The sequence below is a fragment of the Talpa occidentalis genome, unplaced genomic scaffold (assembly GCF_014898055.3).
Source record: "Talpa occidentalis isolate TD23 unplaced genomic scaffold, MPIMG_talOcc4v2.1 talOcc4.16, whole genome shotgun sequence".
Classification (NCBI taxonomy): domain Eukaryota; kingdom Metazoa; phylum Chordata; class Mammalia; order Eulipotyphla; family Talpidae; genus Talpa; species Talpa occidentalis.
Window position 1 is genome coordinate 11,523,669 of NW_023601653.1, and position 17,546 is coordinate 11,541,214.

General features: G+C 38.7%; 1 protein-coding gene across 1 annotated transcript in view; it reads right to left on the bottom strand.

Moving 5' to 3' along the window:
- The window catches only part of HCFC2 (host cell factor C2), a 28,659-nt gene extending 12,470 nt beyond the window's left edge, over positions 1-16,189 (bottom strand). Inside the window, exons 1-9 of the mRNA XM_037513737.2 lie at positions 15,997-16,189; positions 14,386-14,534; positions 13,115-13,275; positions 9,017-9,225; positions 7,923-8,007; positions 6,723-6,829; positions 6,427-6,615; positions 1,600-1,767; positions 1,016-1,068 (exon numbers count right to left, since the gene is read on the bottom strand). Coding sequence (XP_037369634.1) covers positions 1,016-1,068; positions 1,600-1,767; positions 6,427-6,615; positions 6,723-6,829; positions 7,923-8,007; positions 9,017-9,225; positions 13,115-13,275; positions 14,386-14,534; positions 15,997-16,159 — 1,284 coding nt within the window. The 5' untranslated portion in view covers positions 16,160-16,189. The remainder of the gene's footprint in view (positions 1-1,015; positions 1,069-1,599; positions 1,768-6,426; positions 6,616-6,722; positions 6,830-7,922; positions 8,008-9,016; positions 9,226-13,114; positions 13,276-14,385; positions 14,535-15,996) is intronic.
- Between the last annotated feature and the right edge of the window lie 1,357 nt (positions 16,190-17,546).

Consider the following 17,546-nt stretch of genomic DNA (forward strand, 5'->3'; position numbering starts at 1 on the left):
TGAAAGTATCAGTTTCTAGGGAGCAAGAATCAAGTGCAGGGGGAGTCAGAGTAGGAGATCCTTATCTTTCATTGGCCTTGTAGTACATTCTACATGTGTAAGATACACATACACACACACACACACACAAACACATTATATACTATATAATCAACATTTAATATATATATGTAATAGACACAATCTGTATATGTGTGTATATATATGTATGTAGGTACATGCACACAAACACTATATGTAGCTACATAGGCTACTCAAAAACAGCTGTACGGGTTTTACCTGCTATATACCCTTCCTATCATACTATAGCTTTTTCTGCTTACTACTGGGTCCTCAGCCATGCTCAAAATGTGTGAGCTACATCTATATCTTTCTTTGAAAAGAGTCTGCTGTGGATATAGATAGCAATTTGCCAGATAAAAACAGTGAATCTAAGTAAACTTATTCATCAGTCTCCACAAAGACCTACTATGAAGCACTTTATAAATAAGAAATAGCACTTTATAAATAAGTTCTTATAAATAAGAACTTCACAAATGAAAGTGCCTAATTTAGAAAATCATATTCCTTGGTAAGCAAACACATAGTAAAGAAAAATATTTCAAATAGATTTCTGAAGCACACCCTAAGACATTTTAAAAGAGTGTGCATGATATTTAGAAATGTCAAAATGCAGATTTCAAAATACTCTGAGTACTGGTTTTAATTAGTCTCTGATGCCATGTGTAATGAGGCTAGACATCAGTCTCTTGGCTAGGGGTTCCTGAGTCAAGCAAGTATCATAATGATCTACACAGCTTTCTCTAGAACAGAGCTGCCTCACCATCATCCTAAGGATTCTGCTTCACTAGATCTGAGGAAGGGCTTGGGAATCAGTGTTTTTTAATCTCAGAGGTGATTCTCATGAGTCATTACAGTTAAAAACCCCTGTTCTATGGTAATATGTTCAATATTAATGAAAACTGGGATTATAAACACAAATATTCATTTACCATTACACATTCATTTAACTTACACTGCTAGGAATGATGCTATTACTGCCTTGTCTGTGAGGGTCCATCCTGACTCCTGTAGGAATATGAGAAAATTCAGACTGATATGCTCTAAATTAGCTTCAATAAAATACATTACAATCAAGTATTTGTTTAGTTGCATATTTAAAGATTAAAAAGTAGGATCATTATTAAAGCTTATTTTCTTAATTTTTTGCTTAGTAGTTGACTGAAATCCTTTCTGGAAGAACATGTAAAATTAAATTTGCTTTTACTTTCCAAGTGCCTGTTTAGTTAAAAGTACTTTTGAAAATGGATGAAATATTTATGAAAATGAATTAAAGCCATCACCTGAGTCAAACAGGATACCAAATTAAGAAAGTACATTATAATAAATTGCATGAACGCATTTTATCCTATATGTCTATGTGTTCTACATCAAAATGATAAGAAAATCAAGTTTCAGAGTGGAAACAAAACATAGTTATCAAGTGTGGACCAATACTTCATAAAATATCCTAAACCAGAACTAATCACAGGCTTTTCTGCAGGATACATATTTTAAAGCATATGAGCAAATATGCTTTGATTGTGAAAATTGTTTTACCTTGCACATGTGGTGCTGCTGAGGACTCTGATGAGGCAGCTTGGTATGGCAAATCTGTATTCAATTGCAAAAGATAGCCCTCAACTGTAGGTACTTCATCCCACTTGACATGAAAAGAGTTAGTAGTGGCTTTGATCAGCTGTACTTGTGATGGTGCCGGTGGTCTCTCTAAAGAACAATATTAATATTATATATTTAATTTGCAAAAGTATCAAAAGTTCACCCACCTAAATAGTTGTGTGATCTGGAGTTTTGAAAACATCAGCAATGAACATTTTACCTGTTTACCAAGAGGGACAAATTTTACTCAGATAAACATAGATACAATAGGTCAAATGAAAGGAGTTGGGGTTCTGGTTCTTATTTATTTATTTGGTTATACAAATAAATCTACAAACAAAAATTTCAGGCTACTTGAGTCCTCAAATTCAGAAAAAAATGTTTACTCTTAGAATTGGGAAAAACATGTATTTTATAATTATATTCTTCTTCATATATTTTTAAATGTTATGAGCCAATTCTAGCCAACAGCATAAATGTTAGAAATACTGTTAATGTTAGCAAAGATGACTTGACCATATTTTTAAAAACATAACTCCTTTGATGTTAAGATCCTTTTATCAAAATGTATACTACCCCAAACTGGTAACTGCTTTGGTATAAAGTATTATCAACATTTCCAAAACAAGTAACAATCATAGACTGGAAAAAAAGTTCTGAGATTACTGTGACAATATCCTGTTCTTTTTCTTTATATACCTACCATATCAGGGAACTCACAATTCCCAAGGCAGCACATTCTACCTCTGGACAGTTATGAAAGAAAATTAATTTTTCTAATGAGTGAAAATCTATAAGCTATAATTTAATCCTTATAGAACTCTTTGTGTCTTTTAGAGTCCTACTCTAAAACAATGACTCGTGAGATCCTGACCAAGTCTGCTTTTGTAATAAAATTTTATTGAAACACGGCTATATTCATTTGTTTTGTGTATGACTTATTTCATGCTACAATAGTAGAATTGAGTGGTTATAACAGACCATATGGCCCATAAAGCTTGAAATATTTATTCTCTGGGGCTTTATAGGAAAAAAGTTGATGACCCTGTTTTAGAGGATAATTAAACCTAGTTCCTTCAACTACTCCCATGCAAATTCCTCCATGATCCTATTCACAATTCAGTTCTTTCATGTTTCTCAAAGTAAAGCAACCCACACCTGAACAAAAGCAGGCAATAAGACAAGTCCAGGAGGTACACCACCCACACAATAGAAGTTATAGGGAGAGAACAGAAAAAACAGAAAGGTGCAAAGCAACAAAATCCATCAAGAAAATTCCCAGAACTGAAGAACTTCTTTCCAGACTGAAAGTGCCTGTGGAGACTCAGCACAATGGATTAAAAATAGATGTATTTTTAGGTATATCATCATAAAATTCAGAAACTGTGGGGACAAAAAAATCCTAAAAGCTTGTGGGGGACCAAAAATTAGGAGTGGTTTGGATTTCTCAGTAAAAACACTAAACTTGGAATACAATAGAACAATGCTTCAAAAATTTGAAGGATAATGACTTCCAACTCAGAATTTTATTTCCATGCACACTGACAATTAAATGGAAAGGAAGATTGAACATATTTTCAAGCAATGTTAAGATCTCAAAATAAATTTATCACCTATGCACCATTTTCCTGGGATGTATTTCACAAAAAATGAGAAAGCAAAATTAAGAGAGGAAAAAACATGGGATCCAGAAAACAGGGAATCCGGTACAGATGAGAGGCAAGAACTATCCCCAGGAAGATCATGAAGGGAGACTCCAAGATGATAGCTGTGCTTGATTTGTGGAGGGCAACCATCCCAGATTGGTGCAGGAGAAATTTCTTCAAGATGATGAAATTTGATAGAATATCTGATGCATCTAACCACAATGAGAGAAGATTTAAGCAAATAACAAAGAGTATGGATTTAATTACTGGTAAATACTATAAATCTAAAACAAAAGTGACAATTATTAATCCATGGCAAATAAAAAATTGTGTAAGGAAGGTATTCATAGTATTTTATATGGCTTATCTGTGAATAGTGTTGATGTAGTTAACTGTAAACACTGAATACTCATCTAACAAAATCACAGTGAATCATATTGAGAGAATGGGTAAGGCAGGAAAGGTACACAGGAGAGACCTAAGGAATGGAGGGAAGAGGATTAATCCTTTTTTTTTAAAAAGATTTATCCACTTATGCACACAAGAGCTGGGGTACAGGCCAGATATGCAGGGGAGAGAGGATTCACCAGAGACAGAGTGGGGAGCAACACAGGCAGACTGACTGAAACACTCTGCTGAGGGGAGCAGCAGGGGAGTCAGGTGAGGTCTGCTGCGCCATGTGGGCCGCTCTCTGGAGGGCCGGGGATAGAACTAGTGCTGCAGAGGCTGCGGATTGCCCCATAGTGCGATGCTTAACCCCTTGCACTACCAGGGAGGCTCAAGAGGAATAATCCTTTAACTTTCATAGTAGAAAGTGAGCATAGCATGCTTAAGCTGAGAAAATAAAAGTAACATTAAATTCATGTTACATGGAAGTAAAAACCAAAAAAAATGTTTAACAGAGTTTAAAACAGGTGCTTGTGAAGCAAGGAAAATGGGAGAAAGGGAGGACCAAAAGACTACTATTTCTCATAAAAGGTCTTATGGAACTGTATTACTCTTTTATATGTTATCAAATGCACAAAATACAACTAAAGTGAAAAAAGGCAAGGTCCCCAATCTTGCCTTCCACCAAAAAAAAAAAAAAAAAAAAAAAAAAAATTGATGCCAACTTATTTAAAGAAAGAAAAGCAGGACCTCCCCGGTGGCACAGCGGTTGAGCACTGGGTTGCGAAGCTGCCCGCAGCCTCTGCAGCGCTGGTTCGATCCCCGGCTGCAACCCGGCCACTGGAGGAGGAGGGTCCCACATGGCGTGCAGACCTCTCCTGCCGCCCGCTGCTCCCCTCAGCAGTGTACTTCGGTCCTTCTGTCTGCTCTGCTCCCCGCTCTGGCTCTGGTGAATTCTCTCACCCTCCCACGCTTCTGACTGTACCCAGTGCTTGTATAAATAAATAAATAAATATTTAATTAAAAAAAAGAAAGAAAAGCAAAACCCAGATTTTGCCCTCACAATAGTAGCCATAATATTCTCTCTCTTTTTTTTTTTTTTTTTAGAGGCATGTTTTATTTATTTATTTATTTGTTTGTTTGTTTGTTTTGTTTACACATGCACTGGGTACAGTCAGAAGCGCGGGAGGGTGAGAGAATTCACCAGAGCCAGAGCGGGGAGCAGAGCAGGCAGAAGGACCCAAGTACACTGCTGAGGGGAGCAGCGGGCGGCAGGAGAGGTCTGTGCGCCATGTGGGACCCTCCTCCGGTGGCAGGGGAGTAGCCGGGGATCGAACCGGCGCTGCAGAGGCTGCAGGCAGCTTCGCAACCCAGCGCTCAACCGCTGCGCCACCAGGGAGGCCGCATAATATTCTCTTAATCATTCTTTTATCATTATATTATTTGATCACTTTTAGATACATATTCATGTCTATAACTTATTGTGGAGATTTATGTAAAAACTGGTCATTTAGAACCAATGCTTTTTTTTAACCTTTTAAAAGACACAGATTGCTAAAGGAAACTGCTTAAAGTGGTAAGTTTACTACTGAGAAAATTTTATATGCACACATTTTGATTGCAATTCAGGGATCAAGACTTATCTGTTGGGCCTCCCCGGTGGCGCAGCAGTTGAGCGCTGGGTTGCGAAGCTGCCCCCAGCCTCTGCAGCACCGGTTCAATCCCCGGCTGCTCCCCGGCCACTGGAGGAGGGTCCCACAGGGTGAGCAGACCTCTCCTGACGCGCGCTGCTCCCCTCAGCAGTGTACTTCGGTCCTTCTGCCTGCTCTGCTCCCCGCTCTGGCTCTGGTGAGCTCTTTCACCCTCCTGCACTTCTGACTGTACCCAGTGCTTATATGTATAAATAAATAAATAAATCTTAAAAAAAAAAAAAGACTTATCTGTTGGCTTTAGTTAATACTTTCCAATTTCAAAGATAAATCTGTAAGCTGGATTTACTGTATTTCTTTCCTGTTTGCTAAGTAGTATGTACTTCTTCCATAAAAAATATTTAATGTCTAACTTGTTCCATTTATTACTTCTTTCACTTATTTTAAAGTTGAACTGTTTTTAAAATTCAAAAGCAATACATGTTACCGCTGAAAATACAGATATGAGAGAAATAATCTTAAGAAAAATCTTACCTTTTAGCTAATACTTTGGCATACATTGTCTTCTAGATTTTCCTATGAATACACTTAAAAAATTTATGTCATAGGCATGTTTTATAACATGCTTTTCTCATAGAGTAACATATATGGCATCTCCAGATCTGATTTCCCTATTGGCCTCTAGACTTCTTTAAACATTCAGCTATCTACTTGAGTGGGGATATGGATTTGTTGAAAGAAGAGAATGAGGTGAAGTATCTTATCACTTATATTGTGTGTGGAGGGGAGGAATAACATCAACATGACATCACTAGTAATATTAACCTTGAGTACCTGATTAAGGTGGTATTTGCCAAGCTTCACCACTGTAAAGCTACTTTTTCCTTTTAATACTGCTCTTTGACAGGGAGTTATTTATCCAGCTATACTTAAGGAGTAGGAAATAAATAAATACCCTGAAATATACAGTATCTGCATATATTATTTCTTTCACTCATTTTTAATTTGGGATAGAGAAGATTAACATTATTCAAATATCTATTTACCTAGAGGAAAAATTTTATTTGTTAAATACTCTTACCTACCAGTATCAAGATACCAAAGATCCTTGCAGCAAACTTGACTATTTAGTGCTTTTTTGTAGCCATCTCTTCCACTCCAAAAGTACAATCGAGTGCCAATTGCAACAGCACAATGTCCAGCTCTTGGTCTTGGTCTTGAATTTTTTTTATCTTCCTGAGAATCTGATACTAGGGTGGTCCACTCTGCTGTATCTAAGAAGATAGAAATGTCTATGGCTAATCTTTTGTTCTTAAATAAGATGACAAACACTCTTTTATTAATAAAATTGATTTCAATAAGTTACTCTTAAAAGACTTACCCAAATTCAGATAAGAAAAGGAACTGGTACATCTCCATTCACAATCATGAGGTGCAGTCTCAATATTTTCCCCCTTATGTGGAACCCATCCACCAAAAATGTACATCCTGAGCAACAAATGAGAACATAAAGTAGCTGATTTCCTCGTAAGTCTTTAACTTTTATTTTTTGGATTTAAAATGCTAAGAACAACCTACATTTCTTATTTGTTGACTCAAAGTTTCAGGACTATTCATTTACTGTCATGTGTAATGAGAGTGGGAATAAGACAATGATCAATAAAGCAGTCTTATGTCAAGAATTTAATTTTATTGCATGTAATATACAACGGGTGACTCAATCAAAAGATACTAAATTATCTGTGACATCCACAGTTAAGTGTTGAACTGTATGCATATACTAACCAAAGAGGGTTAAGTTTCATATAATTTTGGTCACTGACAGCACTCAAAGAAAAAACTTCACACAATGTGTGTTCAGGCCTCTAGGGTTCTTGAGACATTTCTGATGTCTGTTGAAAAGGAAAGTCCCATTAGGTAGAGGAAAGGACCTATGTGACCTCATGTTAACCAGAGCAGCTCTATTTTTTAAAATAGGGTTCCAGTGGGCAGCTGCTATTTAAAAAAATTCTGCTGTTCTGCTTTAAAAAAAATTAATGTAGCAAATTTTAAGGTTATTTTTATAGAAGAACTAGTGAAGTTCTAAATTATAACTAGTTGTTTCCTAAAATACTACTTTTAAGTAAAGCCCCTTTACAGGTAAATACTTCACTAAACTATTTAACCAACACTTATAATCCTGGCCCAATGTTGCACAATAAGGAGATCTGTAGCTGACAGCAATTGTTAACCTTTATGTAGTGTTCTCTATGTACTAGGCACTGTTCTAAACATTTAATATTTATTAATCCATTTAGACTTCATGACACCTTGTGCAGCAGGTTTTACTATTATCCCCATTTTAAACTTGACGAAATGGAGGTAGAGACAGATTAAGTTTCTTTGTCCCACGTCATACAGGACAAGTATCAAAGTTGAGACCTGAATTCAGGCAATCTGGTTATGTTCTAACCATAACGTCATCCAAAGTATAATCATTAAGAGAGTACAGACTGAGTACATTCCTGATTCTTAAGTTGGTTAAAATAAATAATAGTAAAAGCAAAAAAAAAAAAAAAATACAAAGAAAAAGTGACCATACTTGTTTCCTATAACACTGGCTGTGTGAAGGCTTCGGGGAAGTGGTACTGTTCCTTTAGTTTCTGGTTTTGACCAGGACATAGTTTCTAAAAATAAAAATAAGTACATTAATAACTTGATCTATTAATAGCAAATTACCTCAACTTGCAGAATTTTTGAAAATAAAAAAGGAATTATCAAAATGAAGCAAATGTGTTTCAAAACCGTTCATTTCACCTTAAGATAAACAAGCCCTGCCACTCAAAAAATTTACTTATACTTGAATGTTAGTTTTTTTAACGGAGAGGTGTATATAGGATGCTACCAATTTTGAATTAAGACCAGATTAGGGATTTTAACATTTTAAGTAAGAGTATATTGTGGGGCCCTCCCTGGTGGCACAAGGGGTTAAGCGTCAGTACTATGAAGCTATCCACAGCTACTGCAGCACGATGACCCACATGGCACAGCAGACCTCTCCTGTTTGCCTGCTGCTCCCCTCACCAGTGTATTTCAGTCAATCCGCCTGTTCTGCTCCCCACTCTGTCTGTGGTGAATACTCTCATCCCCCGCGCCTCTGGCCTGTACCCCATCTCTTATATGCATAAATACATAAATCTTTTTTTTTTTTTGAAAAAAAAAGAGCATATTGTGGAGAAGATCATCAATGGTGAGAGGCACACCTACCCAACAATTATTCATTCCTAGGATCTCTTTAAAAAAAACTAGTCAAGGGTTTTTCATTGACCAGCAATAATAATTACAATGTTACATCTCCTATAGATTAGACTATGGCATAAATTTGGTCATCCCTAATTGGGACACTTTTCAGAGGGAAAGGGGATACTACCAATAATAACCCAGGACAACAAGCATAAACCCAGACAATCCAGGCAAATAAGAGCATTACTGTCATAAATCAAACATTCCAGTGTTCAACCTGATTGATCAGCACCATTCATATAGTATCTTGGCTGCCCAGGCTGGCCACAAGTGCTAGTTATGAATCTAGTACAATTCAATAAATACTACAATCAAAAATATTTTTCAAGACAATTTTAAATTTGCCTTTATCACTAATAACCAATTCCTGAACCTGGATAAAGTTAAGCTTACCTAAGTCAAGTTGCCATAGATCGTCTAGGCGAGCACCACACATTCCACCAAAAACATACATTTTAGGACTTCCAGAGTCTTTTTTGCAATATATAACAGCTGTGTGGGATTCTCTTGGAGAAGGCACAATCCCTTTAGTCACTGGAATGCGCCAACCCACAACACCAGAACCATGCTGTAGCTCCAACTCATAGAAATCATTTAAATATCTAAGATATTATGAAAGAAATTAAAACAAAACAATCACTATTGACACAATTGGTAAATAAATCACTATTGACACAATTGGTAAATAAACTTTCAGATCTCTCCATGAATATCCAGATATGTATTAATGAGGCATACTATAATTACTGCTTTGCAAGTTTTTATTTCCTTTAAAAATTTCACTCTATAAAGTCACAGCAATGTTCTACATAGTTTTTATACTCCAGAAACTGGCATTAGATGTCTATTATATGAAATTATTTGTCTATGACCTGGATATTTTCAGTGTTTTAAGCTAAATAACTTTTAAGAATATATTTCCTATCAAATTATTACTCAAGTATGAGGGAAAAATTAAAACAATTTAGGACATATAAAACTTCAAAGTTAGCCATATGACTGCTTTGGAAAAAAATAATTATAGATGCTATCCAGGAAAAATAAAAAGAAATCTAAGAAAGAATATATTAAAAAAGAGAAATGGTAGTGCAAAGAAATAAGTAATTTATAACTATATTAAAACTAATGTTGACAAATATGGTTGTGGGGTCTAATAATCACTAGGAAAGTGAAGGTCTAATTACTAAGAAAGACTTAGCAGAAAAACATTTTCTTAGCATTATTGTAATCCAGAATAAGATTCAGGAACTTATGCAAAACGGGGGACAGCAAAAGAAAGCTAAAGCTAAAGACAGCTAGCTACCTGTTCCCAAAGATAAGATATTTGCAGTTTAAATGTACATGTTAATTTCTGAACAGCTCAAGGAAGCAAAGAATTAGCATATATTACTTAAAAAATTTTCTACTGAAATATTATATCAGGGCCTCCCTGGTGGCTCAAGGGATTAAGCACCGCACTATGAAGCAATCAGCAGCCTCTGCAGCACGAGTTCAATCCCCGGCCAGCCCAGGAGCAACCCACATGGCGCAGCAGACCTCTCCTGTCTCACCCGCTGCTCCCCTCAGCAGTGTATTTCAGTCAATCTGCCTGTTCTGTTCCCCACTCTGTCTCTGGTGGAGCCTCTCACCCCCCGCATCTCTGGCCTGTACCCCAGCTCTTATATGCATAAATAAATAAATCTTAAAAAAAATAGAAATATTATATCACTGATTTAAAACATTATATAGGTTTCAGGATATTCAACATCTGTATATATTATATTACAACCTCTACCAATAATCTCATTTCTATCTACCACCACACAACTGATCCCAATTTACCAGTTGGTTCTCCCCACTTCCCTTTTCCATTCTGGTAACAAATATTTTGTTGTTATAGCTAATAGTTTGTTTTTACTTTCTTTGTTTATCTTTCACATGTGTGAAATCATGCAGTATTTGTGTTTCTCTATCTCACTTATTTCACTTGACATGATAACCTCTAGGTCCCTCCATGTTGCAAATGGCAAATTTCCTCCCTTTTAATGTGAACTGGTCCAGCCACTGTGGAAAGCTACGTGGAGGTGCCTCAAAACACTAAAAGTGGATCTACCATATGACCCAGCAATTCCACTCCCAGGAATCTACTCAAAGGATACAAAAAAACACTGATTTGAAAGTAAACCTGTACGCCTATGTTTACTGTACCACTATTTACAATAGCCAAGATACAGAAACAATCTAAATGCCCCTAAGCAGATGAATGGATCAAGAATATGGTTTAAACACACACTGGAATACTACTCAGCAATCAGGAAAAACGCATGCCATTTGTGGCAATATGGATGGAACTGAAAGGGATTTTGCTAAGTGAAATAAGTCAGAAGGAAAAAGATAAATATTGGATGGTTTCATTATATGCACAATACAGAGAAACCAAACAAAGGGTCAGGAAAAAGACAAAACCTGCAAGTTGCCCGGAGATCTGAGGCATACATGAGAGGAGAGGAAGGGGAAGGGGTCAAAGCAGGGGATGTATCACAGCTACCATGATGATGGGAGAACTACCAGGACTACACCTGAGGGGAGAAATCAAATATTGTCCAAAATTAACAATGATGTAAGGGGGAGGAGTATTTTTTATAGTGGAGTATTTATTATTCTAGTAATTTTATCAGTAATAATATTTAGATGAAATAGGTGCTTTTTCAAGGAAAACAAATTAGTAAAATGAATCAATAAAAGGTAGAAAATGAAAACAGATTAACAACCACAGAAGAAATTTAAAAGGCATCAAAGATCAACCCCTAAATATATTTTTCCTAAATATATTCACAACATTAAATGAATTAAAAGAGAAACAGTAAGTATATTTCTAGATCTGAAATAAATCGAAGCATCTGTTTTTGGTTAAGAGAAAGAAAACAAACTATTTGTCAAACTAGAAATTTAAGAAAACTTCCTTAATCTGTTCAAAAGCATTTCCCAGGGCCTCTCTGGTGGCGAGGGGGTTAAAGACACAGCACTATCCAGCTATCAGCAGCCATTGCAACATGTTCAACTTTGGAAAACACTTTGGTAGTTCTTAACATAAATGTACCATATAACCCAACACTTTTACTGCTAGGTATATAATCAAGAGAAATAAACACATGACCAAATAAAGATTTGTATACATATGTTCACAGAAGCATTTCATAAAAGACAAAAGTTGGAAGAAATGCAGTCTATCAACTCCTGAACACATGAACACAAAAGCAAAACATGCTGTAGCAACACAACAGAGAAGAAATATCTGATACACGCTGTAACAAGGATGAAACTCAAAAACACACTAAGTGAAACAGGACACATTTTTATATAAAGAAAGTCACTTTTATATAAAATGTTGAGAAAAGGCTAATCTATGGAAATGGAAAGTAGATCAGTGACTATAGAGATTAGGATGGGACTGAATACAAATGTATAATAAGTTTCTTATGATGGAAAATGTCCTGTGAGGAAGAACTTTGTATACTTCCTAACTTCCTAAATTTTTACCAATCTATATCTAAAAAAATCTGGGAAAATGAAAAAAGGCTAAAAGTATCTGGAGTTAAGTGTGGTGGGATAAACATATTTTCCTTTTTCTAGTTTCCAAAGTTTCCATGATGTCTTAGTATATTTACATGACATTACTTTTAAAATTTAGGGGGAAAAACCCAACATTCTAACATCAATCTAATGTAAATTAAAAAAAGACATAATCATCTTGATAACAATATTATATGCCAAAGACAGTACGAAAGTCCTCTGAAAATTATGCCAATGATCTTATTTTAGTCATCACGATGACACCATAAATTAGATATTTAATCACTCCCATTTCATAGTGAAAGAAAACAGGCTTATATTACTTCCTCTAGTAGACACATGTGATAAACAGTGAATCAAAAAACAGCCATTTGACTCTGTATCTCCAATTCCTGAGTGTCATAATGAGAATGTGAACAAAACACTATGTGAAAAGAAAAGAATAGCAGCAATTAATTCTGTTCGGAAAAAGGAGAGGAAAATCGGCTCCAAAAGTATTTGTTAGTGTAAACTACTCTAACAGCTTCCTACATGAAAAATGGAAAAGAGGACTTTCATTTCATAGTCAGATTTTGGTAACCAGATTCCCAGAGAAATCTATTCTTAAAATAAGCATATGTAACTTTTCATTATTATTTATGATCTAATTAAAATACATTACTGTTCAATATATACAAATATATTTCCAAGAGCAATTTTATTAATATCAATTTAATAAAGCAATTTGATATGATATGAAATAAAGCAATCTAAAACCAAATTTACTCCAGGGACTAAGGAAACACAAATAAATGCATATGAATTTGCTCATTGCTATGTTTAAATGCCAAAAAAAAGAAAAAGGGCTAAGCTTCCTTCTTTTTAATAAAAATGGAAAAGACTAAATGTTCTTAAATAAATCATAAAAAAAGCATTTGGTCTGCAAAAGAGTCAGCATACCTGGGAACATTATTGTTTGAATCTTCACTTTCATTTGCCAGGCCACCAAACAAATAGCATTTGTTACCATACAATGAGAAACTATGTCCAAGCCTAGGACAAGGAGGTAAACCAGAAGAAGGAGGATGGGGCTTTACTTTTTTCCATAACCAACGACTTGCCTAAAAAAGAGCATAAATACAGTCAGACAAAATCAGGAAGCATTCCAAATTGTCAATAGTGTAACATTAAGCCAATGCATTTTAATCAGAAGTCCCTTTTGGAATGAATGACAAGTGACTTTTGAGACAAATGACAAGCAGATAACTTATAAAATTAAAATAAATATTCTGACATAAATTCATTGCAGTCTCCCATACTGAGATTTACAAAACAGTAACCTAATTTATAATAATAAACATCAACAGTTCTGAAGTATTTTCCAAAAGAAAAGATAAGTTTATATATATAATATTATATATTATATAAGAGTGAATGTAATTTATGCATTCTAACCTTTATGAATTACTTTAGGTAATTCTTGAATGGCATTTACTTTAACTTTTATATAAATATAAAAGTCATTTAATAAACCAAGATCTAAAACTTATTCTCTGCCCATGGATGCTTTCTTTATCTAAAACTTTTTTTTTAAAAACGAGTTGCTTGTAAATAGGTATAATTTACTCACATCTATCAATTACCAGATGTCATTATGATAATGGCCTTGGGAACATATGTCAGTTCAGGAAGAAAGTCAACAAAGACTGTCACAGTGGGCTCTGAATCTGGTTTAGTAGAGAGTCAAATTTAGAAGGGAAAGATGAAATCATTGCCCCTCTTTTGTATGTATTGCCAGAGACTAAGGCAGAGATTTTCAAAGCATGGTCTGAGGACCAAGAGTAGCAGATGGGAACTTGGTATGAACACAAATACTGAGACTCCACAACAGACAACATAGATTCAGAAACTGGTGTCACAAGGTGCTTCAGTTGTAAGCTAAGGATGAACTTGTAGCTCTAAGAAACAAAGCACACACATATAACATGTGCAATTGATACTAAGTAACAGATAACTTATGTTACAAATGTTATACTAGGCATTGGTAAAAGACTTAACATTAGAAATTAAAGCTTTCTGGTGAAGTGGCAACATTTTTTCCCGAAACTATAAAATGTGAAACTCAACTATTTTAAGTACATTAATGAAATATTCTGCAATCTTTCAAAGGATTATGAGCAATAGCATTATTAAAGCTTCAGATTGGGATAATAAATGTGAAATATACTTACTTGTAATTCATATAACTCATTGCTGTATCTTCCATATTCAACCATTCCCCCAAATACTAATATTCTGGTACCATCACAGACAAATCCATGGGCAGCACAGCCTGGAGGGATGTCTCCTCTAACAGCTGGTAGGAACCACTGATTTGTAACTAGTTGCCAAAATAAAATTAAAACCAATTATAATAAAGTTATCACAAACTATGAGTTTGTACTTTATCTGTACCACGATACTGGTGGGGATGATTTTGCCCCACAGGCAAAATAAACATTTTTAGTGGTTATAATTGGAGGGGGCAGGATGCTACTGCCATTTAGTGGAGAGAGGCCAGGGATGCTCCTAATCATCTTACAATGTACAATGCAGCCTCCCCCGCGCCCCCCACGACAAAAAATTAGCTTGCTCCAAGTGTCAATAGTGCTGCTGTTGAGAGCCACTCACCTGTATCATTTAATTCTCACAAACACTCTGCTTGATGAATATTATCCTCTCCATTTTACAAACTAAAGATCTTTACAAACTAAAGATCTTTACAAACTAAAGATCTGACACCAGAAAGGCTGAGTAACTTTAGCACCACTCCTGAGCAACAGGCAGAACAAAACTCAAACTAGGTCTCATTTATTCCATAGTGAGGGTTTTCACAATCGACCAAAGTGTCAAATAACTTTATAAGCTGGGTGGAAGGAAAAGGCCAAAGCAGAAAATAAAATTTCCCCTACTCCACTATTTTAATGACCTTTCAATGACCACCATGATGGCCTTGTTTGGTCAAACAGAACTTATTGATCATGACAGACTCAAAATTCTGCAAGTAGCCTTGCATCAAGGAAACAGCTTTCTCATAAGAGTGGGCGCATTTACACACACACACACACACACACACCACACACACCACACACACACACACACACACACACGGAGATAATCAAAGGTAGGGCCTTCCTAGGTCAGAGGCACTTATAATTTGCAGCGGCGCTCGAGCTGACAGTTTTTCGGAGCGTTCACCGCCGAGCTCCAGCACGCACACCCAACTCTGCAGAGCGGGGCGCCGGTCTCACCCCAGGAACCACTTCCCCGCCAGTTACGCAGCCTACCAATGGGGTAAACCTTAAGTGCCACCTGCCAGATACGGGGCCGTATATGGGGTGAAAGGACCAGAAGGCCTCTCGTTTTCCCCCTTGCACCCCCTGGATCCTTCTCCTCCCAAGGAAGAAAGGGAAGCAAAGACCGGAGGGCCCGGAGAGCTTTGGTGCGGAGTTGGTTTGGGTTTTGACAGGGGAGGGGTCCGGGCGCCCCGGAGCGGGCGAGACTCGGGCGGAGGCGCGGGCAGCGCGGACAGTCCCTCGCCGACGCCCGCCCGCGGGGCTGAGGGGAGGGCCGGGGCCGCCCGCCCGAGGGGTCCGGTTCCGCTCCGCGGGTCCCGGGCAGACGGAGCTGCCGCCCGAGACACTGCGGGGCCCCGGCCGCCCGGCGACGCCGCGCTCCCCGCCGCCCGCCGGGGGAGGCAGCGGCCCGGCGGTGACAGCTGTCAGGGCCGCGGCCGCCGCCTGCCTCCCCTCCCCCCGCGGCGGCTCCCGCAGGCGGGGCCGAACAGTCGCCGCCGCGCCTACCTGTGTTGTAGACGTGCAGCTCGTCCGCGATGCCCTCGTTGCCCCCTCCGAAGATGATCATCAACTCCCGGATGGCCACGGCCCGGTGTCCGTGCCGGGCGCGGGGAACCGGCCCCGTGAAGGAGGAAACCCGCTTCCAGTTGAGGAGGCTGGGAGCCGCCATCTTCCCAACCCCCGCCCCTCTGCCCACAATGCACCGCGCCCGCTCGGGCGCCGCTGCTCCCGGGGGAGGGCGGGGCCCGCCTCCAGCTGTGCGCCGGGGGCCGCGGCGGGGGAGCGGCGCGTCACGTGACGCAGCGCCCGCGCCGGGGCGGGCGGCCTGCGGGGCCGCCGAGGCGTCCCGACCGGGGGCCCCGCCCCCACCCCCGGGCGACGTGGCGGGCTTGAGCACCCTCGGCAGCGGTGCTTAGGTGCTGAGACGTCTCCTCCCCGCCGAGGCACGCTCCCCACCCAGGGCCCCCAGTTTTGTGTTTGCGGGAGACAGTGAAGCGCTTTCCCTCGTGGCCACTTGCGCTGGGCACCTGAGAGGTGCGGGCCAGTCAGACCCTTTGCGGGGGGCTGCCCTGCGCCCCGAGGCGCTGAGCCAGCCCGGGATTTCGGGAGGGAGCCCCCCAGCGCACCCGCACTGCTGGAAACACTGCGGGGGGAGGTCGGAGCTCACCGGCAGAGCAAACCAGGCACCTTTGGTTTTGGGGTTATTCCTTGCTGAGGAGTTTAGGAACGGTGAGCCGCGAAAGCTGTTTTTGTTTTGTTTAAACAGGTGGGAGGTTGTATATACATTTATTTATCTTTTCTTACTATGACACTTGAGGTTCTTGCATTGGCAAGATCTATTATAATTAGCAAATATGTAACTCATAAGCTCTTCCCAACAATCCAGTGAAGTGGTTACCTCCCTTAGATGAATGAAGAGAGGAGGCACAGAGAAATAAACTATCCCGTGGACACACAGCAGAAAAGGATTGCAGTCTGGATTCAAAAGCAGGACTTCTGGTTCCTGAACCCCTTTCCTTAATCACTGTGCGATACTGCTCTGAGCACAGTGACATGCAACCCTGTTAAGGCCCTCTGACCTGGTCCTATACAGAATCACACTCAGAGATACAAGTCCGGCAAGAAAAGCAACTGAAAGAAACTAAATTTTCCATCTCAGACTCAAGATACTCTGCACACGCCATGTATAGTAACTTTCAAAATGCCTTTCTCCTTATTTTCAATTTCTCCTGTATGCCTCGCTCAATCTTTTCCCCCAACTTCCTCAAACCTAAGCATGAGCCTCCTCTCCACCTTGTCACCCACGGTAGCTTTCTTTTGAGAGGTTATTACCTTTTAAAAAGCTCCCGCTTCTCAAGTTTTTCCGTTCACTGATTATTACTCCAATTTCATAATATGGTCAAAGAGAATTTGGGAGGGAAGGGGAGCGACCACTACCAACAAAGAAAGGAGACTACTTGCTTAGGTGTTAATATTTTTCATTACACCATACATGGGCCCTTAAATGTTTCTGTGACAAAATCTATGTGGCTCTGAAACAAAATTGGAAAGGTTAG